Source organism: Pelodiscus sinensis, chromosome 1 (genome assembly GCF_052426305.1).
Source record: "Pelodiscus sinensis isolate ZL-2025 chromosome 1, ASM5242630v1, whole genome shotgun sequence".
Lineage (NCBI taxonomy): Eukaryota > Metazoa > Chordata > Testudines > Trionychidae > Pelodiscus > Pelodiscus sinensis.
This window is the reverse complement of record NC_143052.1, coordinates 15,579,774-15,606,284: the sequence shown is the minus strand read 5'-3', so window position 1 is coordinate 15,606,284 and position 26,511 is coordinate 15,579,774. Positions and strand designations below refer to the sequence as shown.

General features: G+C 43.8%; 1 protein-coding gene across 2 annotated transcripts in view; it reads right to left on the bottom strand.

The window, feature by feature from the left end:
• Positions 1-26,239, bottom strand: part of OPTN (optineurin) — a 42,459-nt gene extending 16,220 nt beyond the window's left edge. Inside the window, exons 1-8 of one of the 2 annotated variants that reach the window (XM_075926020.2) lie at positions 26,073-26,239; positions 22,452-22,628; positions 19,435-19,622; positions 15,195-15,365; positions 10,227-10,306; positions 8,391-8,525; positions 6,817-6,907; positions 730-845 (exon numbers count right to left, since the gene is read on the bottom strand). In XM_075926020.2, coding sequence (XP_075782135.1) covers positions 730-845; positions 6,817-6,907; positions 8,391-8,525; positions 10,227-10,306; positions 15,195-15,365; positions 19,435-19,622; positions 22,452-22,617 — 947 coding nt within the window. In that variant the 5' untranslated portion in view covers positions 22,618-22,628; positions 26,073-26,239. The remainder of the gene's footprint in view (positions 1-729; positions 846-6,816; positions 6,908-8,390; positions 8,526-10,226; positions 10,307-15,194; positions 15,366-19,434; positions 19,623-22,451; positions 22,629-26,072) is intronic. The other variant, XM_075926021.2, reaches the window with a different exon arrangement.
• Between the last annotated feature and the right edge of the window lie 272 nt (positions 26,240-26,511).

The window sequence follows — 26,511 nt, the reverse complement described above, 5'->3', positions numbered from 1 at the left end:
TTTACATCATGAAGGATTAAATTCTCAATCTGAAAAACCAAGATTCTTGTGGTCTATTTCTAAGGCTCCTTAATGTCCAGTGACATCTTAGATCTTGCAAAAGCCAGAGGCTTAGACCCTCAAAGGTATTTTAGGCACCTAGCTCCCACTGGAATAAATGGTAGTCAGGTGCCTAAATACTTTCAGAGATCTGGGCCTCTGTTCCTCACCTGTAAAATGAGATTAATATATACCTCTTCTCAGAAGTATCAGAAGGTTTAGTCAATAATTAAGAAATACTTAGCTCTAATATAGTGCTTGTCATAGGTTTCTCTGCACTAGTTAGCATTTGTAAAGCTTGCTAAGCTCCCTAGATGGCAGGGGCTATGAACATTAAGCCCTTATTTACACTTACCTGCACTATTTATCTACTTCAGCTACGCAAATAGCTGAAATATTAAGCAAATAGTGTATATGCAAATAGAGTAACTGAAATCAACACTCTCGCCATGCCACCTTGCGCGCAGCAAAGTTGACAGGGGCAGCTCTTCCATCGATGCTGGTTACTCTTCTCGACGGAGTACCAGTGTCGACGGGAGTGCTCTCGGAGATCGATTTATCACATCTTCAACAGACATGATAAATCAATGGCTGGTGGATTGATTGCTTTAGTGTCGATCCACTGCGAAGTGTAGACAAGGGCTAAAGATTATCATCAGCACAATCAACATTTGCTTTTCTGGACCTTACTTTTCATGAAGCCTCCTCTGGATCAGCTCAGCTTCTTTTAATTTAGCATGGGCCTCCTGAAGCTCTTTGAAGAGGGATGACACCTGCAGATTCAGTGCTTCTATTTCACTACCAACCTGTTAGAAAGAAGAAAATTATACTCAGGCAATTCAAGATCTGAACATTGCAAACAAACAGAGATATCAGGCAACAACTAGGCATGTAAATAACGCTCCAAACAGTTAGGCAGTTAAACTATTACAACTATATCATTTACCTGGTTAACTGTTGGTGGGCCAACAGAGGGCAGCCTGTGCGAGGAGTCTCATCTGGGCTGTGATCCCACTGGGCTTTTAGAGACAAGCATGGTGGGTGCTGCTCCAGGCCAGCATGCCCAATGGGGCCACTCCAGAGTGCCCAGGATCCTGCCCACCCTCTCCAGCATGGCCAGCGTTCCGCCTCCCCAATGGGGCTTCTCCGGTGCAATGAGGTTCCCACTGGGGTGCTCCAGCACGAATGTGACTGGGGTCCTGCATGTGTATCCATGGTCCTGCCTGTTCGCTGGGGCTGCTCTCACGTGGCCTGGGCTGGGGTCTTGCCCACCTGCTAGGGCCACTTCAGTGCAGCTGAGGTCCTGCCTTCCCACCACGTGGCCCCACTTGCCACCTTGACATGACCAGGGTCTCACCGGCAGTCCCAAACAGCTGAGGCTGCTATGGTCTGATGCAGCTGGCAGCCTGGTTAACCGGTTACACAGTAAGCATTCTGGTAAGCCTTATGCTTACTGGGTAACTGGTTAACCTTTTACATCCCTAGCAATAACCATTCTCTTTCTCAAGAAAATAGCACAAATCATTCAGCATCAGTAAACTGTGCTGAACTGTAAGATTAATATAAAATTACTCAGCATTCCTAAAGAAAACAAAGCTACAATTTTGGGCACTCTAACCTTTAAAATTGGGAGGGGGGAGAGAACTGGACAATACTCGACCTCCTGCGGTCTCTTCCAGCCCTATGATTCTAATAAGTCCAATGGTGTAAACAATAAAGAGACTAGTGCCACCTTAAAGACTAACAAATTTATTAGAGCATAAGGTTTCATGAGTCAGTCCACAAGGGGAGCCGATTTAAAAACTGGCTCCCCATGCAGACCAGCTCCCACCTGCTATCCTGTGCCGCTGCCTCTGAGTACTGGCTCCCGCCTGCCCCCATCCCTGCTCCCATCCTTCCCGCAGCAAGGGGGAGGGAGTACATGTATTTGACAGGATTAACGGATAAACCCAGGCTGATCGGTTAATTGTAGAGTCGTCTACATGTTGACATCCCTACTTGTACAGCACATCTTTGTATCATGACAGGGAAGCCTTCAACTCTGAAATTTACAGGGATGAATGGAATGAAGTTACTATTTATTTCTGGATTCCTCTGAGATGAGCAGCATGATAAGAACATGTTTATTTACTCCCTCACATAACTCAAGAACCAGGCTGGGTTCATACAGAGAAATTAATAAGCAGCAGGTTTAAAATAAACAAAAGGAAGTATTTCTTCACACAACGCTAGTCAACCCATGGAACTCATTGCCAGACAAGCATCATTAGGCCCTGGGCAATGTGTGTGTGGGGGTCTGGCTCCGGGTCCCCTGGACGCAATGGGGCTAAGGGCAGAAAGGGCTGGGCTAACAGCAGTCAGCCTTCAGTGCTGCCCAGATTGCACCATGACTCTCCCCACCTGAGCAACACCCAGACAGCACTGCGCATGGCTCTGGCGGCAACTCAAAGGGCCAAAGGTGCTGGCTGCTGCCATAGCAGTAGCAGCAGGGAGCTCCAGGCCCTTTTAATCACCAGGCCCTTGTATGTGTGTCCCTCCCCTTCTCCAGTCAGCAGCCCTGGACAGGTCCATCAATGACTATTAGCCAAAATAGTCAGAGATGTAACACTATGCTCTGGATATCTCTAGCCTCTGATTTCTAGAAGCTAAGAGGCAACAGGGGGATGGAGCGCTCACTATTTGCCTGTTCTGTTCATTCCCTCTGAAGTGTGTGGTAGAGCCGTATAGTGGGACTGGGATTCCGCAGGACCCACTGTTGTAACAGTGAGAGCTGGTAAAATAGACTTTGCAGGTAGGATTAGGTGGGCCAAAAAAAAAAAAACCCACAAAAAACATAAAAAACCCCAACAGACTATAGTAATTTGTGGGCAAACACTAATTTTCCCCTCAGTTTGTCACACACAGAATTAAAGCAATATAAAGCAAGTTTTGCTTTTTTAAATAAAAATTGTAATAATTCAAGCAAGAAAAATATTTTATTTCTATTATAACAAGAATTAAAATATTTTACATGGTGCATGAAAGATCTGTTTCATAGTTTTAGTGGTAAAAATCGACTGAATTCTGTATAATAAAATACATAAAGGCTTTTTATTTTTAGTAGCATGGGGGGGACTCTCTCATTTTTGCAGGATCCAAGGCTTTTGTGGGTGGGTGCAGGATAAAAATGCAGGAAACAATGCAGGAGTGGGTGGGAGTAGGTATTGTGGGGCAGGAGAGGAGCAGAATTAAAAACAAGGCCCATGCAGGGCTCTAGCACCTTTGCAAGATCAAACTGAAGATCACTTTTGGAAGAACGAATACTGGGCTAGATGGACCATTGGCCTGACTCTGAACCAATATGGTTGTGTTGGTATATTATGTTCATTACCCAGAGAAGGAAAAGGATTTCTAGCAAAACTGCATACATCTGTACCAGATTATCCCCACCATGAGAGTCTCTGCCTCAAGGCTCTCTCATTGTGGCTTCAAGCCACATGTAAATTAGTTAGACATAAAATATTTCTGAAGTTAATGAGAAACTATTTACTTACTCCAATTTTTTTTAAAGAAAATGCATATGCAAAAATGAAACAATATTATGTAATTAAAACAAAATACAGACTTGAATTAGTCAGCTGTCCATATTATTGGAAGCCAAATTCAGTGCCTGGCATTAGAAGATAGCATCTTCAAACTCATGCTGATGTATCCAGGGGTCAGTCACAAACAAAACTAGCACTTCTCAGGATCTGCATTTGGACAAGATGCGTACCAATACCTGCTTTAAATCCATATCCACCTACTCATACATAGCTCATTCCAACACACTACTCAACATAAATTGAGCAAAATCCTAGAAGACGATGAAGGAAAGAGCTTCAAGTGCTTACGTTCAATTCCAACTGAAGAAGCCAAAGCCAGTCCAGAATTCAAATCCTCAGAAATGTTCCATGTGGTCTCTGAACTAAGGACAAGAGAAGTCTAGGACTCTTGCTGGCCTGCAGATTTCTGAACATAGACTCTGCAGATTTCCTGGAGGAGCAATTGGACCTGCTCCCTAGTATGGTGATTAGAAAGACCCGATTTCATTGTCTCTAATGAGTGACTTCCACAAACACTAACACATCATGATATCATATAGCATCAGGTGCATGGAAACTATGAGATTCAAACTAACTTACTCCCATGCCATGCAGCCAGCCTGGCACATCCTGGATTGGATCTTCATTCTGGGATTAGACACCTCTAAGTTTTCAGCCATCTTAAAAGGCTCTCATGTCATACAAGGTGTTGACAAGCTAGTAGAATACCAAAATCTACTGATGACTGCTACTGATTCCTATTTCCTCCTGAAACCATGATGATTCACAAGCTACATCAGATGAAGCAAAAGGCCAGCATGCAGGTGGTATAAGACCCACTCCAAATCCATACATGAGCAGCACAATTCCACCTCCATATCAAAAGTAGAGAGAATATTCTATCCTTCTTCCATCACAGCTGCAAAACAGCTCACAGCAGACTGCAGGACCAAAGCACCAGCCACTATAAAGTGCTTTCTTTTTAATTTGCAGAAAATCAAATACTAGAGGAACTTGCCATGGCAGCAAAACAGCTGCCCAGCCAGTATAAACCGTTCTCCTTGGAAAAGAGTTTGGCCTTAATTCATGCACAATAAAGTTCCAGGAGCCCTTGGAAACATTTGAGCATTATGTTGCGTCTCTGGTGAATATTACTGAAGATCAAGTGCTCCCATTAGCACTGGGCACAATCAGCAGAGTCTTCTGAGAAGCAGCTCTGACATCCTCACTGAAAAATGCAACAGCCCCCAATCCTCAACAAAACACCAACACTTAAACATTTTTTCTTAAAGCGCAGACTCTCTCTCCAACCATCACCTTGCCTCTGAACAGACCAGCAATGACACAAACTCTAGCATCATATGATGTCTCAACTTCCTGGAAACTTCAAGACCAGGGGAGAGCTCACCCACAACCCTAGTGGCCCTTTAAGACTGCTCTCCTAACAATGGATGATGGCCATCTCCAAGCCGTGATCAGGACAGCTGAAGCTGAGGGTACACCACTGAAACAGCTGTAAACTTCCTTCACACATCCGTCAGTACTCTTACCTGCATGGTCTTCAAAAGATTCATCCTGCTCTTGTGGTCCCCTAAAACATCAGCATCAACGAGAAGCTGCTTACGGAGTTGGTGAAACAACATGAACTCTGCTGCCAACAATACACTGAGGAAACCCAGCTGTACACTTCATGTTTTCATAGATGCAGCCAGCACCATCATAAGTATGTCACAATGCCTACATCTGGATTAATGGTATCTGTCTCAGTCTGAACACAAGCAAGACAAGTGGTCACAAGATAAAAATATTTGAAGGAATTTGTTAGGACATCTCCTTCCTCTCATATAAATGAGAAAACATCTCCCATTCTGTTCATCAGCCTAGTGTAGAAAGATAGTTTAGCTGGGACTTCCCTAACCTTAATGAGGTCCATGACAGATACCAAAACACAACACCACCTTCTACCTTTTAGCTGATAAAATCCACTTTCCCTTCTTCCTTGAAGATACAGTCCCAATAATCACGTGTTTGTTGCCTTCAGACTTAATTACTATAATTCACTATACTTGAGGCTAACCATTCGAGCAATAGAGACACTAGCTGACGCAGAATACAACTGCCACCCATTGTGAGCATACTTTCTCCTCTACTGGCTACCACTGTCAGTTCAAGGCCTTAATTCAAAGGATTAGGACCCATCTATGTCCAAGGCAGTTGTGCTCTTCCATAGCAAAACTAGAGAAAATATACATTAATGGCTAGGAGAAAAATAGCCCCTATCCAAACATGGATTCAGGCCCGAACTTTGCAGCAAGAGCAGTGGCAGGCAAATACCCACTCATGGGCGAGATCCAGTTTGCCAGGGTTAGCTCCAGGCAGGTCACCACCACTGTAGTTACCTGTGTCTTTTCAGGTATAGATGCTTGCAAGCTCCCATTGGCTGCAGATTGCCATCCCCAGCCAATGGGAGCTGCGGGAAGTGGTGTCATGATCCGTACCAATGGGAGCTGCAAGCACCTGTATCTGCAGAGGGCGCAGATAAATGAAGCAGCAATAGCGCACCAGGGGCTAACCCTGGAGAACCACTGCTGTCTTATTGCCCAACTGTGAGTTAGGGTTTGTCTTTTACATTACATCGCAAGTGGATTGTAGACTCAGACCTTGGAGTTAATCCAAATTAGAGAGGTCCTTTGTGGGCATAAATGCTCCTATGTCACTCCATGTCCTCTTTAGAGTGCATGGTCAAAGCAGCTGGGCATGAGTGGGATGCCAGCTGCTGGAAATGCACCTGGGAGCTATCGATAGTTTGTGTAAATTAGAGCAACCTCCAGGAGAACCAGTCCAGGAGCATGGAATTCACCTTTGTATCTTCTTCTTGATCTTTGCTCAAGTTCCTCAGGTGCAGCCAAAGGGCTGGATCATGGGCTGGGCATGAACTGTTTCCTGGGGGAAGCTAGCCTCCAACTCCACGTCACCCCTTCCCTTCCCTCCCCTCACCCCTGGAGCCAAGAGTCTACCCACTGCAACCACAGGCCTAGACCTGACCCATCTTAGCCCCCTAGCCCAAAGTGGGCACTGGGAGAACCCACCCTAGCTCCTTCCCCCCCAGCTCCAAAGCATGGGAGAACCCATGTATCCTTAACACTAATCTTGTCTTCCCCCACGAGTTCTTTGTAGTTACTCAAAATTGTGTCCCCAGAAAACTGGTACATACTGTCTTTGCACTTTCATCCTCTTCTTTTTCCCATTCCGTTTGCGTTCCACTCTCTACATAATCAGCCAATTTCTTCTCCAGTGTTGACAGCCTGAGAAATGTCAGGAGCCAATGATGATGGTTTCAATACACATTCAGTATGAAATAATGAGCATTTTAAAAGGTGAGGACATACAAGGATCATATGCTATTGCTATATATGTTACTCTAACTTTTAATATTTCCCATGCAAGTGAGAATATTTAAAAATAAGTCCACAGTCAAATATGGAGATATGTCCTGAAGCTGATTTTTTGGGGGATTTGCTCACATACTTTGCCTTTATTCCATTTTATTTATAAAAACATACACATTTATTTTATTGGTTCAGGAATGAAGTGGGATTTAGCTGTAGTGGCAATTGTTCATAGTGATCATGTCACAGTGCACATGAAAGCTACTTTCCTAAAATCTTTTTCTCTGGGTATGGACTCATCTGTCCCTTGCTTCTCTTGGAAGTTGGGAATACAATTAGAAATACCAATTCTGAATCCATTTTTCCTTTGGTAAGGAGAATTTCACACTTTGATACATCTATACCACAAGGTAAAATTATATTGTGAGATGTTACACCCATTATAGCTTCAGTATGGACTCCAGTGTGGGCTAACAACTTGAGTACATACTCCCTGTTCCAGGCAGGCATCACTGGGACAGCTGGTCTATGCTGAAACCTGTGTCTTCACTGTGATTGTTACCTATGCTAGCCAGATTAAAGCTTGCATAAGTACGCTTACTAACACTACACAAAACCCTACATTGCAGGGTAGATGTACTCTGAGGATATTTCTCCATTACAATTAAATACCCTTGGCTCATGCCAGCCTGAGGGACTCTGGCCATAGATCTGTGTAATTGTGGTGCAGATATTTGGGCTCAGGCTGCAGGTGTTTAATTGCATAGTGTTTAATTGCAGTAGAGACATAACCAGAAAGTCATTTGGCTATTGGCAAAGCTTGTTCCCACCCTAAGAAGACCGTTTAGAACTATTACATGACCGATTTGCCCAGGTTTAGTGTCTACTCCAAACAGATCTCATGCTGTCCACCTGTGAAGCAGTTTCTAGACACACTAGTGAAATTCCATTAATTTGAACAGTTGCTTCAAATTTACACAATGAGACTGAGCTTATGCAAGTCTCAGATGGGATATTAACTTTAGATATCTGGAATTAAATCTCTCAAACATTTCTAAGGAGTTTTTAAAAACATTAAAGAATTAAAGCTCGATGAAGTATTATTTACACTTTATAATATCTGACTTGCCCAAGGTCCCATAGAAAGGACATCACCCCATGATATTTCATTGGAAAACGGCAAAAAACAGTGTGTGAGCAATACATGGATTAAAATGCTCTCAAATATCCATCACACCATTTCACTTCAATTTTAGGAAACTGCAGGTCCAGAGGAGGCAACAGGAAAAGGATCCTGAACTGCTGCATGATAGAAAACAAACTGTGATTTGCGCCTCTCACAGCTAAAATAAAAGTGTTATGGTTTCAATTCAACATATTTTGTCCATTTATTTTATACCTGTCCTTGTGTACTTGAAGTTCCTTTTCAAGGTTCTCTCTCATCTGAGTTTCATTTCTAAGGCAACAAAGAAGTTGGCGAACAGTGAACTCTTCAGATTCCAAATTCTTTGGTTCATCCACAGATCCGCTCCTGCTTTGATCAAACGTGCTATTAGTACAGGTGATTACACATTAGTTTTACAGTCTATCATTGGTCTAACTGAATGCCAAGATTTTCAGAAGGGACTAGTGATTCTGGATACCCAACTTCAGACATCTTATAGGGACAACATTTTCAGAGATTGTTGAGGGCCAGCCCTCTGAAAGTCATGCCCCATTAAGGTGTCTCAGGTTGGACACCTAAATTAATGAGTCTTACTAAATAATAGCAGCCCATGACCTGGCTCCATGACCATGACTGCTGTGCTTACTTCGAGTACCACTTCAGCAAGCCCTCACAATGAAAGGGATGATGCATTTAACCAGTTAACTGGGAAGGTCTATGCAAAAAGTAAAAATCTAGTATTTAAAATATTCACAAATATATTATGGATCATTTTGTGGAACCAAAGGTGTTGCTTTCCAATGATGGATGTCTTCACAAAATGGCTGTTTCCATTAAACATGCAAATGTTCACCTCTCTATAAAACAATCCCTTCCACCCCAAAAATCCCAATAAAATGACAGTAATTAAAATGTCCTTATTTTTGAGCTAATAAAGTCTGCAGCATTCTACCCCCATAAAGTGCTTAAATCAGATTATTCATGACATCAAATCAGAGACCTCACTACAAACAATATGGAAATTAACTTTCCTGTGATATAACAACCTTCCACTCCTTGTGGCATGGGAATGTGTGTCTATCTATTCACATATGTTCATATTCTCCAGATTTTGTGATAGGCTATATAAAGATCATATTATGCATTACTGATATGTAGTTAGCTTTGTAGTGGAAAACAGAAGAGGTTTAAAGTTTAATTTCTGTAGTATAGGACACAAAGGAAAGACTATCTTCTCCATTAGAAATGGCAAGAAGACTTCAGGTAAGTAGTGTGCAATGTCTGAAACAGCAGTTCAGCCAGGATATATGGATGAACAGCCTTACTCCTGCAAACAGTACCAGGAGATTATTGGTGAATAATACTGTTCCCATGGAAGTTAGTGTTCATTTTGTCATGGCCGTTAGTAAGACCTTGATCGCATACTTTTTATCCTGTTCACTGCACAATTCTAAGGCTTCAGTGTGGGGATAAACACACATTATAAGGGACAATAGAAATACAGCCATCCAAAATTTAGCCAAGTGAGGAACCTAAGTCCCATCAAAAAGGAGCCAACCTCAACAGAGAATATATGATCAGCCTATGAACATCTGCATAACGCACTGTGAATGGCATTTAAGTGGGTGAAGCTTCGTTTGTGGTCAAAATACCACTACTTTTCTTTTCCAGCTCCCCTGACTATAAAACTTCTTGGCTGACAAGTATTTAAATGTGCTCCAACTGATACAGTACATTCTGATTACTTACACTAGCATGCTGGGCTATGTTTCCCTGTGACCAGAATGCAAGAAACACCTGCACGTAAGAGTGTAACCTTCCAAAATGCAATCACATTAGAGTGTGTGTGTGTGTGTGTGTGTGTATGCACACACATCCAAAATGGAAACTTTAATTGTATCAGCTGTCTAAGTCTATAAAGTAGTAAAAGTTCAGGAAGGGAAAAAACCCCACAGGCATAAGAATTCATGTGAAGATAGAATTGTGAGAGGAGTCTTAAGCAATATATTCTGTGATTTTGATTTAAAAAAAGAAAATATCAAACTTGAAACAGCACCAGACTCCACATACATGTAGGCAGCTGGGTTGCTGATCCTTTGGTCATTAGCAATATCCTGATTTTCTTTTAAAGCTGCATTTGGTACTCCTTCCTATGGGGGATAAAAAGAGTGTTAGCTTTTGTACTTCCAAGTTGTCACGAACTAGTATATCCGCTTTTATTTCATTTACTTATTTGGAAATTTTTACAGTTAATATTTAACATATATTAACTTGCCACCCTGTTAGTACGGATTAAATGTGAATGACAATAGAGAAGCCAGCCCTTCCCCATAAAATCCTTTGCCACTAATTTTTCCCCTAACAAGAAAATTAAAGATCAGGCAATTGACTTGCTTATCACTATCAGAGATGACTTCCAGAACAGACCAAACAATCACTCATTTGTGAAAAGGCAACAACTTGGCTTCCCATAGGAAATTATTTCTCACTGTTCAAACAGAGCCCAAAGCCTTCCTGATTGAATTTTGTAGCAATAATGGGGCATAATTTCAGCTTGCAGCTTGAAACTTCAGCAGCAACTCTAGAATTGATTGATTTTGTTCTTGAAGAGGACAGTTTAGATTCAGTAGTGATGGTAAAAGTAGCTCTCTGTGTCTCTAGCACAGAGCTTTTGAATATCTTAAATTTGAGCAAAGTTTAGCTTGACAGCATCTCTAATTTCTGTCAACAGAAAACGGAACTCTTTTCCTGACACAATGAGAAAAAAAGACACCATACAAGTTTCCCCTGAACTAAACACAGCATAAAAGCAAAATTCTGTATTTAAAATTTAGATGATTAATAAATCTTACAGCACTAACCATGCATTATTAATTTAATGGGTTAGTTACAGATTTCACAGGGAAGGGAGAACCCAGTATTTCTTCAATTGGGGATCATGTTCAATAGAGAGTTGTGGGGGGAGTGGGAGGGGGACACAAGGTTATTGGGAGGGGGCAGTGTCATGGTATTGCCATCTTTACTTCTGCGCTGTATTCAAAGCTTGGTGGCCACAGAGTAGCAACTGCTGGTTGGGCTTTTAGCTCTGAAGGCAACACCCCAGGAGTAACAGCACAGAAGTAAAGATTACAATATAATACCATGCCACATTTACTCAGGGCCGGACTGAGGGGTGAGCGAGCTGGGCAGCTGCCCCGGGGCACCAACCGATGGGGGGGCGCCTGATGGCAGCTGTAAGGGGCACACGACGTCCCTTATAGCTGCCATCAGGCGCCGCGCGCCCAGCTCCAGGACCCTTCCCCCCACGGCTGCGGGGCCCTGCACGGCCCGACGCGCGTGCCAGCAGCGGTGGCCAGGCCGGGCAGCGCATGCACCATGCGCCCCAGGGGCGGGCCCCAGGCTGTGCGCCAGCGGCTGTGGCCAGGTCACGCATGCACCATGCACCTCGGGAGCGGGCCCGCGCACTCTGGCGGAGTGGGCCCGCACCTCACGGGTGGGCCCGGGCATGCGTCGTGTGTTTGGGTGCAGCGCCGCGCGCCCAGGCCTGAGCCCGGGGGCACCAAAATAGCTTGGGCCAGTCCTGCATTTACTTGTGCACTGCTGCCCTCATAGGTGGGTGGCCAGAGAGTGGTGACTGCTGACTGAGGGCCCAGCTATGCAGGCAGCAGCACTGAAGTAAGGGCAGCAATACTGCAGCCCCTCCCCCAACTCACTTTAGGGTCAGGACCCCAATAACTACATCATGAAATTTCAGATTTGAATTGCTCAAGTCATTAAATTTACTTTTTAAACATTCTATGACTGTGAATTTGGTAGAGACTTATTTATACTTGTAACCCCCCTTTTCCCTCTCTGCGTTACTCAGGAACATGTCACACACACGTGTGTGCCTGGGCACCTGATGTTTTAACATAAAAGGAGATCGTGAGTACCCCAGTGGTGATGATGTTTAGTTGGGAGATTCCCTATCCACCACCATGCTGCAGTCCCTTGCTCCCAAGGAATATATAATGGTGGTGCCTCCATCTGGCTGGCTCTGTACACACTTAGGATGTGCCTTGAGAGTCTCCAGGAATAAAATTATTCCAGTAATAACCTGGAACTAACTCCAAAACAACAATTATAAACAAGATATAGCTAATTGATTACATTAGAATTAACACACCTTTACTTAACAACTTAAAGAAACAGGGTTTAACAGATTAAAAGTGAACAAAATCAATTAAAAAGTACACAGAAAAAAAGTATCAGAGGGGTAGCCGTGTTAGTCTGGATCTGCAAAAGCGACAAGGAGTCCTTTAGGGTATGTCTACACTACCACCCTAGTTCGAATTAGGGCGGTTAATGTAGGCAACCGGAGTTGCAAATGAAGCCCGGGATTTGAATTTCCCGGGCTTCATTTGCATATTGCCGGGCGCCGCCATTTTTAAATGTCCGTTAGTTCAGACTCCATGCCTGCGGCTACACGCGGCACAAACTAGGTAGTTCGGATTAGGCTTCCTATTCCGAACTACCATTACTCCTCCTTTTAAATAATCAGAAGTATTAAAAGAAAAACATTTCTCTTTATGGCAGGCTCTGAAAAAAAATTCATTTGGCACAAGATTTGGTCTGACAGCATCACTTTATGGAGAAGTTTTGAGAAACTAGTTTAACGTATTGTGAATTTAAAAAAATGAACAGTTTTCTTCCCTTAGGGCTTATCAAGGTCCAGACAAATTCCTGGGCCTTCCAAGAGCCCCTAATTTCTGCCCATACAGAATTAATTGCAGGATCAGAATCTTCGATCCCATGTTAGAACAGAGTTCGAACTCCCATTCCAGGTTTTCTGACTAGAAGATATCTTATAAAAATAATTAGGGTGTTTGTCCTTTCTGATTTGACCTTTATTCCACCTTATACTGATTTCTCTCTCCCGTCCATGTCTGGTCTCTGTCTTTCTCTCAATACAGAAAAGAATATTTCAGACAGCGAACAGGTGGAAGACTGAATACGTGGACATCAAAGTTTGAATACCAATAAAATGATGGCCTTGAATTTGAATAAACACAAAAACTTCCAGATTGGATCAGATTTGTTGTCCATCTAATACAAACTAATAAACAGCTAGTATCCCATAACTTTGGCTAGAATTAGATACTTCAAAGAAGCCCCTTAGTAGGCAGAAGTGTGATAACCTGCCCCCATGAAGTTCTCATCCTAATCCCTAATAGTTGGTTTAAACCCTGAAGTATGAGTTTTAAATAAGTGTGCCAATATATGTCCACATGCACACCTTAGATACAAATCATATATAGGTTTCTTCAATATAGGCCTCCTTCATGACAATACATGCAGGTCAATGTTGCTAGGCTACTAGAGGGCTGCCTTAGGGAGCAGAGCTGGCATTAGGCATAAACAGACTAAGCAAAGACCCACTTCGTCAGATTCATCTTTGCCCACGAAAGCTTATGCTCCAATACATCTGTTAGTCTATAAGGTGCTACAGGACTTCTTGTCACAGAAATAAAGAGAACTTATCTATCTGGCATTTGCACTGCCACCATTTATCACCCCCCCCCCCGCCCCCGAGTGTGCACTTCTCTGGATTCAGAGTCCCAGACACTTGCTTATGTGGGCACGCTTGAAGGTCTGCAGCTAGAGCGCAGACAGCACTGGGCAGGTTCTGTGTAAGTCCAAACTAAACAGGCAGCTGAAAAAAATCCCACTGCCACTGGAGCAGGCCCCACCAAATGCCAGCAGCTCTGGTTCACTGGGCTGGTCGCTCTGCCTCTCTTTGGATCCAGAGTCAGTCTATTTTTTGAAGTTTGTCCCAGGCAGCACTTTCCCAAAGAGCCCAGTTACTCATAGTTACCTCCTACAGGTTTATGTAGGCCATTCTCAGCCACAGGCACAGCCAGAGTCTCTCCCCTCTAGGGACAATCAGCAGCCGCTGAAGCAGCCGGCTAGATCCAAGCCCCGCAGCCTCTCAGACTCTAGCTGCAACACAGCAGCTCTTGGACTGGATAAGGCTCCTCCACAGCAGCCTGGCTCCTCTCCCCCAAAATGGAGACTCCTCACTCTCTGTCTATATAGCCTGGAAGAGAGAGGTTTCCCCCCCTTTTTCCCCAAGAGCTCATGGGAGTTGTAGTCTCTAGGGTTACACTGCAGCACAAAGGATCCTCCCAGTAAAAGTCAGAGGTTCCTTTAGTAAGGGGACTACATACTGAATTTGACACAAATCAACTACTCAAGAAATAATGTTATTCACTGAGGGTATGTCTAAACTACATCTCTCTTTTGAAAGAGGGATGTAAATTAGACATATAAAAATTGCAAATAAAGCCAGGATTTGACTTTCCTGTGCTTCATTTGCATAATCGCATCACGGCGTTTTCAAAAAATGCTATTTTGAAAGTGAAACCGTGGACTAGACAAGGTTCTTTCCAAAAGAAAAGCCTTTTTCAAAAGATCCTGTAAGCCTTAATGAGAAAAAGGCTTTTCTTTTTGAAAGAACCGCGTCTAGACCACGGTTTCACTTTCGAAACAGCGTTTTTCGAAAAAACACTGAGGGGCAATTATGCAAATGAAGTGCAGGAAATTCAAATCCCAGCTTCATTTGCAATTTTGATATGTCTAATTTACATCTCTCTTTCGAAAGAGGGATGTAGTTTAGACATAGCCTCACTCTAGGTAGGGTAATGTCTTCTGTACTACCTGTGTTGCTGCTATTAGGACTAGAGTTACTAGTCCTCACTCCAGGTGGTATTCAGCCATTTCAACACAGTCCACAAGGACTGAGCTGTGCATTTGCCATTACTATTACAGGAAATAGCATGCTATATTCCTCATGGATCATACAGAAACATGCCTTTGAAAATACCCAGTCTTAATCACAAAGGCTTTTCAGATTATGCTTTTGGTATTCTTCCTACAATAGGCCAACGGATACTTCTTGAAATATAAATATGCAGCCTGCCTTGTACTCAAGAGTTTCCTGGTTCTGTTAAGGGGCAAGAGGCCTCCAATAGGCAGATGAAGCTGCTCCCAATAACTTACACTCATTCTGATCTCAACAAAGGAGTCCTCTGTTGAAGGGACACTGAGTTTGAGCTGTAGTTCTGAAACAATAGCAAGCAGATCTGCCTTCTCAGCTTGAAGGCGCACCACCTGTGTCTTCAGTTGCTTAATTTCCTGTGTCATTTCCTCCTTAGAAACTGTGCAGTTCTCCTGGGGAAAATGTAAAATACACATCTTATTAGTCAACCAAACAGAAGTGCTGAGGTAAAGAAAACACAACAGCATCCCAAACAAACACCCTCGTCACCTTTCAGTACACACAGAAAAAGTCACCGAATAAACTATTCAAATTTGTTTTGATCAAATTGCATCAAACTAAATTACCAAATGGTGCAACTGCCTCCTGCAAGGCTGGAGCCCAGTTTAGAAACACCCATCTGATTCTCCTCTCATCAACACAGCTGTAAATCAGAAGTAATTCTACCCAAATCAATGGACTATACTGTTGTAAGTAAGAGGAGACTCAAGATTATTAAGCCAAGTTCTCTCCTATTTACACTGTAAGAACAAACTGTGTTTTAAGTTAAAACACATTTGTCTCCTTCGATACAGTAAATTGCATAGTGCTGACGGGACTATTTTAAATACTTAGAGAATACAGTGTGGGGACCACGTAAAAACGTAAACTCTAAATCCCAGACCTCTTAGTTCCACATTCCCCATCATTGGCTCCAACACTCTGGGCTCTATTTCCCAATTCCCACCAATCTCTCTCCTTGGACGTAGAACTATTCCCTGTCCTGTATATACCCTTCTTCCTCACTTCTGTTCCTCCAATTCATCTGGGATCCTTCCTCTTCTGCTCCTGGAGTCTCCCCACATTCCCTACTGCCAGCCCCTTTCCCTATAGTCTCTCTCCCTATTTCCCTTGTATTTCCTCATGGCTCTCTCATCTCATCTGCGATTTCCCACACCCCTTCTTCCAAATCTCTCCATTCTATCTCTTTCTTAGATGTTCTCTCCAAATTCCCAAGGTCTTTGCACATCTTGCCCAACGTCTTCCCTCCCTCCTCAGGGGTCCTCAAACCCCTCCATTTTTGGCCTGTACCTAACCATTAAGACCCAGTCTTCACTCCTCCCTATGGCCATCTTCCTCCACTCCCACTCTTTCCCCTTCAGTTGGTCTCCCTCTGCCCCAGCTTTTTTCCTCTTATTCCAGGAGAGCTTCACCCCACCTCTTGCAGCCTCCAGCACTGCCATCATGAGTTCTGGGCAACCCCCTCAAACTCCTGCATTCCCTCCCACTATACCTTCCCCAACTCCTGAAGTTTTGCCATGTTGACATCAGCTCCGGTGCTCTCTCTCCTCCACCTCCTGTTGCCTCCAATTCAGTGTTCAAACTAGGAGGGGAAGTAGCTTTACCCACGGCCCTTACTGTCAGGAAGGCAGAAGTGCAGGAGTTTTTCTCTCAAAACCATTCTGAATGCTGGTGTTTATTGCCGGTGAAGGTCAGAGGATATACCTCTGATTCATCAGTGGTTGAAACTATGTGAGCACATGGGGTCACCTAATGAGCAGCAAGGGGCTACAGCGTATCTTACTTAAGAAAAGGCTAAAGTAAAAAAAGATAGAATTCAAAGTGAGACTGGGAAGTTAACTAAAGTTCACCTTCAGTAATGGACTGTTTCACATTCTCTCTGCAAAGAATTTAGGTTACAATCAGGACAATTCCTGAAAAGGGAAATGTGTCTTGGCCAGTGACACTGTCCTTGCCTAGGTGCCCTTGCCTAGGTGACCCCCACAAGAGATTCTCACCCCTGAAAAAATTTAGTTTTACTACTTGATTTTTAGGTCAGACAATTAAAACAAACGAATCTCTAGTAACTTTGATGTTTCAATGCCTTGGCAAAAGCTGCAAGACTCACTTTGCAAATCCTGCAGTCAGCTGTTGGTTTGTTTTTTGAATAGAGTTTTCAGATGAAAATAAAATTAAATAATCAGAAGTATTAAAAGAAAAACATTTCTCTTTATGGCAGGCTCTGAAAAAAAATTCATTTGGCACAAGATTTGGTCTGACAGCATCACTTTATGAAGAAGTTTTGAGAAACTAGTTTAACGTATTGTGAATTTAAAAAAATGAACAGTTTTCTTCCCTTAGGGCTTATCAAGGTCCAGACAAATTCCTGGGCCTTCCAAGAGCCCCTAATTTCTGCCCATACAGAATTAATTGCAGGATCAGAATCTTCGATCCCATGTTAGAACAGAGTTCGAACTCCCATTCCAGGTTTTCTGACTAGAAGATATCTTATAAAAATAATTAGGGTGTTTGTCCTTTCTGATTTGACCTTTATTCCACCTTATACTGATTTCTCTCTCCCGTCCATGTCTGGTCTCTGTCTTTCTCTCAATACAGAAAAGAATATTTCAGACAGCGAACAGGTGGAAGACTGAATACGTGGACATCAAAGTTTGAATGTCAATAAAATGATGGCCTTGAATTTGAATAAACACAAAAACTCCCAGATTGGATCAGATTTGTTGTCCATCTAATACAAACTAATAAACAACTAGTATCCCATAACATTGGCTAGAATTAGATACTTCAAAGAAGCCCCTTAGTAGGCAGAAGTGTGATAACCTGCCCCCATGAAGTTCTCATCCTAATCCCTAATAGTTGGTTTAAACCCTGAAGTATGAGTTTTAAATAAGTGTGCCAATATATGTCCACATGCACATCTTAGATACAAATCATATATAGGTTTCTTCAATATAGGCCTCCTTCATGACAATACATGCAGGTCAATGTTGCTAGGCTACTAGAGGGCTGCCTTAGGGAGCAGAGCTGGCATTAGGTATAAACAGACTAAGCAATTGCTTAGGGTCCTGAGCAGCTCCAGGGGACTTCCTATTTGCTTTTTACTAGTTGTAGTGTGTGGGGAGTGTGGGAGGAAGAGGGCCTGAAACATAAGCCTTTGTTTCAGAGGCCTGATATAGGACCTGAGGCCCAGGCTAAAGGAACAGTCAGAACTTTGCGGTTATACAGCAATATTAAGTTGTGAGCAAGAGGCAGGCCAGGCTCACAGAATCTGGCAAGAACAGCCGGATATTGCAGAAACATACACTCCTAAGACGTGCTAGGCACACAATACATATGCAAACACATTCCAAAAGGATAGTACCAGAACATTCCATACAAACACATTTCCCAAAGATAACAAGAATACACTGCTCCCTCCTAAAGATACGATCAGGATGACAGTATGATGGATAATGTATAAGGTGACGGGTGGTAATTGGCTTTGTCAGAGGAACAACATGTAACTTGTTTGTACTTATGTATGAAATGGGAGTCTTGAAGGGACTGTCTTTGGCCAGCCTAGCAGACAGTGGAAAGTCCCACCACTGACTGAGCTGTATCCATTGTTTCTGGCACATATGTATTACTGGTCCAGTAGAGTCTGTAGGATACTAATACAGTGCTTAGTCAAACAATACATCTCAATGGGTGCCTTTGTACCTTCATGGATCTTGTGGTCATTGGGCAATTTGCTCAAGTTCTACTGTACCAACTCTCTGCACAGGGCTGGGACAGGATTCAGGGGAGAACACACACAGCAGAATATCAATAGGAAGGGAGCAAAAATATTCCTCCCCAATGTGCTAGCACCACCTTTTAATTTATTTCCAACCAATCCATTATAAAGCAACTTTCCCATTGCTTGAAGGGTGCAGACAGGCAGTTTAGATTTCCTGAAAAGATAGGTACTGCAGAATAGGGATTAATTTGACCCAATAGTAATAGAAGTGTTTTGGGACAAGTTATATGGAAATAGTGGGGAAGGTTTCTGGGTTTTTTTTGTTTTTTTGGGGGGGGGGGCATTTAAACTTTTCCCTGTCGCACTGGAAACCCAAACACAAGAGTACTAAACTAGAGCAAGAAAAGGAAACAACAACTAGGAAAATAACCTCAAAATCAAAAGTGAAACCAAAACACACGACTAAACAGAGCAAAGACTGAAAAGTGAATGTGATATCCGAAGTTCAGTTTTAGTTTTATTTCTCTTAGCTGTAGCCTGAATTCTCAAATCTACTGGAAGTCAGTTACTGTTGAAAAAAATATCAGACCAATGATTTCCATTATGATACAATCCCTTTAAACTAAAAACAAAACTAAAAAATTAAAAACCATTCAAGTACAGTGTAATAATGTGATATGAATGCTCCCCCACATTAAAAAATAAAACTCTGACCACGTTTTTTCTACCATTTCAGACCCTACCGGTTTCTCTTTTAGGCTTTGAAGTTGTTTCTGCAGCTCTTCGTTTTCAAGGCACTTGGCTTGCAAGCAATGTTTAGCTTCTTTGAACTTGGCCTCATAAAACTCCCGCTCTTCCTTCTGTTTCTCTCGCCACACAGAAAGCTCCTCATACCGACCCTTCATAGCTTGGTTATGTATCTTCATTGCTTCTAGAGAATGTTCAGAACAACATGTGAACAGAGACTAATATCTTTCTACAGTAACAAGAAAGTGAGCCTGCCCAATGGTAGTGTTCTGTACAGAAGAGCACAATGTATTTATTTAGATAGTCAGCTACCCGGAATAAGAACTCTCTTACTACAATTTTGTAGTATCTAGCACAATGGGGTGCTGACCTTCATTGGGGCCCTCTAACAATATTATTCCATAACACTAAATTATCTGTCCATTGTCTCTGAATCTCTTGAGTTAACACTGGATTACCACATACAAGGGAGACATGACATGCTTCTCCACTGCCTTGCATCTTGTGCGGGTATACAGTACATGACTATACAAGGTACAAGGCAGGAGAGAATCAGACTATACTCTTGAGCATCACACTGAAATACAGTCTGAATATTCAGTACCCAAGCTAATTTAAGATCCAATTACACACTCAGATATGCATGTAATTTCCACTGAGTTTAACATGTAGAGGCCAATACTGATCCTTATTTAAATAAAAAGTGATCTAGCCACAAGATCTTTGGGGACATTACACAACATCTCAGACTCAGTCAGGGATCATACATTCTAATTTAAAGGACACACTGTCAATTTGAAAGTCACATCTCCATCTGAAAGCGTTACAAGTTATACTTACTACAGCTGAAAGTGGTTTGCTATATTTCCTTGCTTGATTAGACACAAAGTGCTGTTAAACACACAAAATAAAAAGTCCCATTCTTGCCTGTAAACAGTGAGTTTTCTCTTAGAGAGAAGACTTTTATAAACAGCAGGAATTTGTGAACATATACAATTATAAAGGGCTCTAACAGATTAATTAAAAATTTAATGTCAGAGCCCACTTTAAAGACTCTCTTCTTTCAAGATTACTAGATTTCAAACACAATGTACTTTTCTTTAGCTTCCAATAATAATGCATGACAGAGCTGTAATATACACAGAGGACTATTTCTTCTTTCTGCTATAAATCCACTAAAGACAAAGGAACTATGCCAGTTTATGTGACCTAAAAATGTAGTCCTGAAACTGTATTGCATATGGTACTGGACGGCTCAGCGTGGTATTGAAAAGATAATAAAGTTATTCTATCCATTGTTTCCTGGACCACCAAAAGATATCCTTGGCTTTACTTCCTAGAGGACATAATGATTCTGGAAATCTCTAACAGCTGTAAAAATAAGAGCCCTTACTTTCTCAGCTAAGAAGGCAGTACTCAAATTGGGATAGATCAATATATGTTTCAATAAGGGATGTCAAGTGTAACCAATTACACAATTAATCGATAAGCATGGGCTTATCAGTTAATCCTATCAGGTACACACACTCCCACCCTTGCTCCCTCTGTATCAAAAGGCAGCAAGGGAGGGAGACAGCTTTTAAGCCATCTCTCCATGCGTGCAGACTCCGTCGAGCTGCCTGTCGCCCTCCACTGCTGCCTCCCACAGAGGCAGCAGCGCGATGGGGTGGGGCAGGCAGGAGTTAGCACATGCAAGGAGCTGGCTTTTAAAGCATCTCTCCATGCATGCTGGCTCCAGTGGGAATCAGTTCTCGTGGGGAGCCGCCACCCTCCCCACATAAATGTGTAACCACTACAATTTCCAGCGCTTACAAATTTATACAAAGACCACATAGTTAATATCCCTAGTTTCAACAATTAATGAGTAGCACATAAATCTTAAGAGATTTGCTTCCACAGAAATAGCTTCTTACAAGATACTAGACAAGTGGTGTATCTATACAGATACCTGTCTTACATTTGTTAACCTCTGATGAATTATATATGTTGCTCTAGCTTTCCATTTGCTCTAAGATCTGTCCAAGAGATCTTATTTTATGTCAGCATAATCCCTATGTATAATATTGATTTAAGGCATTGAAAATATAGGAGATGAGCGTTGGAAGAGAACTCAGGAGGTCATTTAATCCAACCTGCTATCCAGAACCCCAACTAAATTATCCCAGCCAGGGCTTTGTCAAGTCTGGCCTTAATGTATCCCTTGATGTAACCCATAAAATTAGTAAAGCATAATTAGTGCTGTAAGAATTATTCATAATCTAAATTTTAAACACAGAATGTTCTTTTGAAAAATAAACAATAAAAGCCTACCGTATCATGGAACTCTCTGGCCATGGGTCACACTGACTAGGGATGTTAAAGACTAGTCGACTATCCAATAAGCATTTGCTCCATGGCTTTGAAATGCACAAGAGCCCCCACTGGGGACTCTTGTACATTTCAAAGGAACAACCATGGGCAGCCCAGAGTCAGCGGGACTTCCCGCTGGCCCCAGGCTGTATGCTCCGTGTTCCTCCTTTGAAATGTACAAGAGCCGCCCCCCGGTGGAGCTCTTGTACATTTCAAAGGAGGAATGCGGAAGTGCCTACCAACTAGTTGAGTAGTCAATGGAAATTTCTTTTGTATTAATCATCACATCAAAACAGATTTTGTGCCCGTTATTGGAAAATTTTGCAAAGTGGTACTATTTCTATAATTCTCAAGAAACCAGGTTATACTACAGTCTGGTTTTTTGGCCCTTAATCTTCCATACAGACTCAATTTTATAAGGTTACCTTAAATATTACCATACAGCATGAGGCAGATTCTGCAGTGCCTTACACCTTGCGCAGTCGTTTACACTTATTCACAGTGCAAGCTGTTTGGGTGTAAAATATGGTGAACTGCTGTGAGTGAGTAGGGATTTTGTATTGATTCTATTTTTAAACTCACATAGCATAGGTATAAATGACAATACAAGGTACAAGACTATGGAGATTCTAGCATCTACATTTCAAGGCAGGTTCTTATTCACCTTTTAATTCATTGTTTTCTGTAATCAGCTCTTTCATCTGCTGCACCATCTCTTCTGGGGTAAATGTGCCAAGTGTAGGAGAAGACAGATTGTGGGGTCCATTTCCCGTTTCACTCTTGTGGCATTCCCCATTTTCAGCAAGACGGCTTAACGGTTTGTTGGACATTACTGCAGTGACTATAACAAGATTAACAAGAGAAAAAATTAATTTCCTGCTGAATGGTTTGTATACCCCAGAAATCCATTAGCTAGGCCATCTATTTAGGCATACCATGGATATATCACTGGATCATTCCACCTTGTCATGACAAAGGAGTGTTGCTGTTGGCCTTGCCATAATAGATTATATCCCATAAATCCCCCAAAGAGCTGTGAGAGTCTTTAGCCATTACGTTTATTCACACGAAACTCAGCCCAGACTCATTAACTCTTCAGAAAATTTTCTGGGGGGGTAGCTGAGTTAGTCTGTAACTGGAAAAAATTCAACACACAACAAATAGTCTAGTGGCACTTTAAAAACTAACAAAGCATGTTGATGGTATCACAAATTTGGTTGTGCCCATGAAAGTTCATAATGCCAACTACATGTTTTGTTAGTCTCTAAGGTGCTGCTAGATTATTTGTTGTTTTTTAACTTTCTTCAGAAAATGTGGGCTTGTATCATCACCTTGAGGCAAACCCCTACAAGTTACATATGGCTTTGACTTGAAAGCACTTACTCGGCTGTTTCATTCATGTTGTGTTCAAGGGGTTCATCTACAATGCTGAGCCTTCATACAGAACTGCGCAACACATCTCAGGAATACACAATCTGCTCGTGAATACATCAAACCCTCGGCTCTGTACACCAAATCCCCATATAATACTGAATCAAGTTAATGGTAGGGATATTGGATTATGATTAATTGAATAATTGTGTAACCACATCAAATTTTAGTGGTTACACAACTATTCGATAGTGCCGAGGGAGCCCCTGCTACTCTACGGTTCTGCTTCTGAGGCAGCAGCACAGGATGGCAGTAGCTCCCTGTGCGAGGAGTGTCCAAGCTGCCCCCTAACAGGAGCTGCACCAGCTTTCCACAGAGCAGCCTCCTAAAGCAACCCTGGGCCTGCGACAGACAGAGGCTGCTCCACGGCGGCCTTCTCTGCCCTATCCTCCCCTCCCCCCGGCCCTGCTGCCTCTGATAGAGGTAAGAGCATGGGGGGGGACAAGTAGTTTCACGCAGCTGGTAGTTGGGGGGCAAGCCAGCTTTTAAGCCAGCTCCCTCCAGCACCAGCTCCTGTCTGCCCCTCTCTACTGCTTTTGTGGGAGGCAGCATTGGGGGTAGAGGCAGCTCTGCAGAGCTGCATGTGCAGAAAGCCATCTTAAAACCCAACTCCCCACGCATATCAGTTCCCACCTGCCCCCCTCCTGCACTGCTGTCTCTGACAGAGAGGCAACAGGAAGCGGGGGGGAGGCGGTGCCGTGTGAGCTGATATGTACAGGGAGCTGGCTTGAAAGTGGGCTTCCCACATGTACTGGCTCCTGCCTGCTCCCCATACCCTCTGCGCTGCTGCCTTTCTATTAGAGGCAACAACACAGGGATGAGGGGTGCAGACATCTCCACGGATCTGGAGCTGGCTTAAAAGCTGGCTCCCCATGGGCTCCTGCCTCTCCCTCCCCCTGATACAGAGGCAGCAAGTGGATAGGGGGAGTGTGTGTAGTCAATAAGATTAACCGATAAGCTTAGGCTTATCAGTTAATCATGTAGTCAACTACATGTTGACATCCCTTGTTCATGGTGTTGGTCCTTCTGCAGAAGATTCTTCATGGCTGGGCCCAGACTAGAATCTAAAAGAATGGCTCACACTCTGGGATGAAGATCATGGTTGAGAACTTCTCTCCTCAGGTGCAATGTAACTTTCTACAATAAGGATAGAGCTCATTTGTGCAGGAAATGGAGACTTCTCGTAGGCCAGACCAAGATTTTGGAATGAACTACCTCAGGAACTAAGGGATCATCACAAACCTCATTAACTTCCCTTCAAGAGCCAGGGGCATTTCCTTGACTTCTCCAACTTGCTATAGTGGGCCCTATAGCATGGAATGCATCCCTGTCCCCACTCACCTGAACTCCATATTTTGTCCTTTCACACCTTACATTAAATGTTTAAAAAGCACATTAAAGTTTTCTTTCCCTCCCTACACCAAAAAGGTATTTATAGACCAACAACTGGCCTTATATTATCTAAGCTACCAGTCCCTTTCTGTCCCTTAAAAATCAGGACCTCTTATAAGTTTTTGTGCATTTGGATGTTAAGAGTTTGATATGGTATAATTTATAGTGCATTTATTTCTATTCCATTAGAAGCATCCCAAAGCAGATTTTAAGTTTTTCAGTGCAGAGACCTGGCTTTCAACTCTGTAAAGCCTCATACAAAGTTTTGGCATTAAACATATTTAACATGAAATCAATCAATCAATCAATCAATCAAATAACACCATATTTATAAGAAGTTGTTCACAAGGAAACACCCACAACAGAAACAACCGGAAGTGGCTCAGCGTAAAAAATGTGGTTCTACTCTGTAAAGTCACAGTTCAGGTTTGAGTCAACATGGCCAGAACCTCCACCTCACCACACTTGTGTCACTGCAGTGAAGTGACATTAGTATCAAAAGCGCACACACACAAAAAAAGGGGGTGGGGAGGGAGTAGGGTGGAGGGAGTACTGGGTTCAACAGATAACATGAACAGCTCTACGGACAGGTTCCAGTGGGAATCTCACCGGTTCCTTTGTATCCAGGGGAAAGGTAGCCATGAAACCAAAATCTTGCAAGTACGTAAAGGGGAGGGCTTGATTAATCACAAAGAAGTGCATAATAAGCAAAGCAATTGTTCATGCCCCTTCAGTTTGATAAAGATAACTTATTCTTTAAAGACAGGGAGGTGGAGGCAAGTCATCTCCAGACACTGTCACGGGACCTTTAATTTGTATTGGACAGCTCCAGTTACTTTTACATGGGTCAAGGCTAAGAAAGGAGTCTCTTAGCACTCCTGTGTGTCACAGCTTTATGACAGCGGGGAAAGCCTGATTTAGCCTTTCCGCCTCACTTATATCTTGCCTCCCAGCTCTAGCCTGCAGCAAGTCCTCTTTACAGGGGGACAGAGCACCCCCCCCCCCCCCCCCCCCCCCCCCCCCCAGCCCCGAAATACTGCTTCTCCAGGTCCTTTCCGTCTCTAAGCCTGCAGGGCTGTGAGTCTGCACTGAGATCGGGTTTTAACAGGAGGGCTCTCTGGAAGCAGGGACGGATGACTCGCAGGGCACCGAGAGGAGGCAGTGGCTCGGCGTTGTGTCTCTAGCCTGTCGGGGTCAGATCCCATGATCACAACAAGGCACCGAGCCTGTGGGCGAGGAGGGTGCGACTGGCCCAGGCTGTGAGTCCTCCCTCCCGCAGCGGGAGCAGGGGGGGGCCGGCCGGCTGCCCGCACCGGCCCCAGGGCAGGGGGCGGGCTGTGGGAAGCGGCAGCTCGGCCCCTGCCCCTCCGTGGCGCCGCGGGGTGGCGTTTCGCTTTCCCTCGCCCCGGGAGGAGGAGGCGGCGCCCGGCCCCAGCGCGGCGCGTCGGGGGGCGAAGCTCACCTGAGCCCAGGCCCCGCGTCCTGCCTCCCTCAGCGGCTGCAGCTCGCCAGGCCCGCCCGGACTCCCACTGACCCGGCGGGCTGCGGGGGCGGGCTCGTTCGCCAGGCCTCGCCCTGCCCCGCTCAGCTGACTCCTGTGACGCCTGCCCGCCGCCTCCGGGGGACTTTCCCAGGCCCCGCCTGGAGCCCCGGGGGACAGTGGCGGGAAAGCGGCCCCGCCCCCAGCCAGCCCCTCACAGCCCAGGGCTGGTCTCAATCTCGGATTCTCCTGCTTCCCCGCGGGAGACCCCCCCCCCCATCTCTTGAAGTGGGTCGGGCTCCCCGCTTGGATACACAATTAAACAGTGATTGGAAAGGGGGGGGGCTCCCCTGCATCCCCCCCCCCCCCCCACCCACTCAGGCGGGCTCTCTAAGCCCCTGGCTGCAGAGGGTTTGTCTCA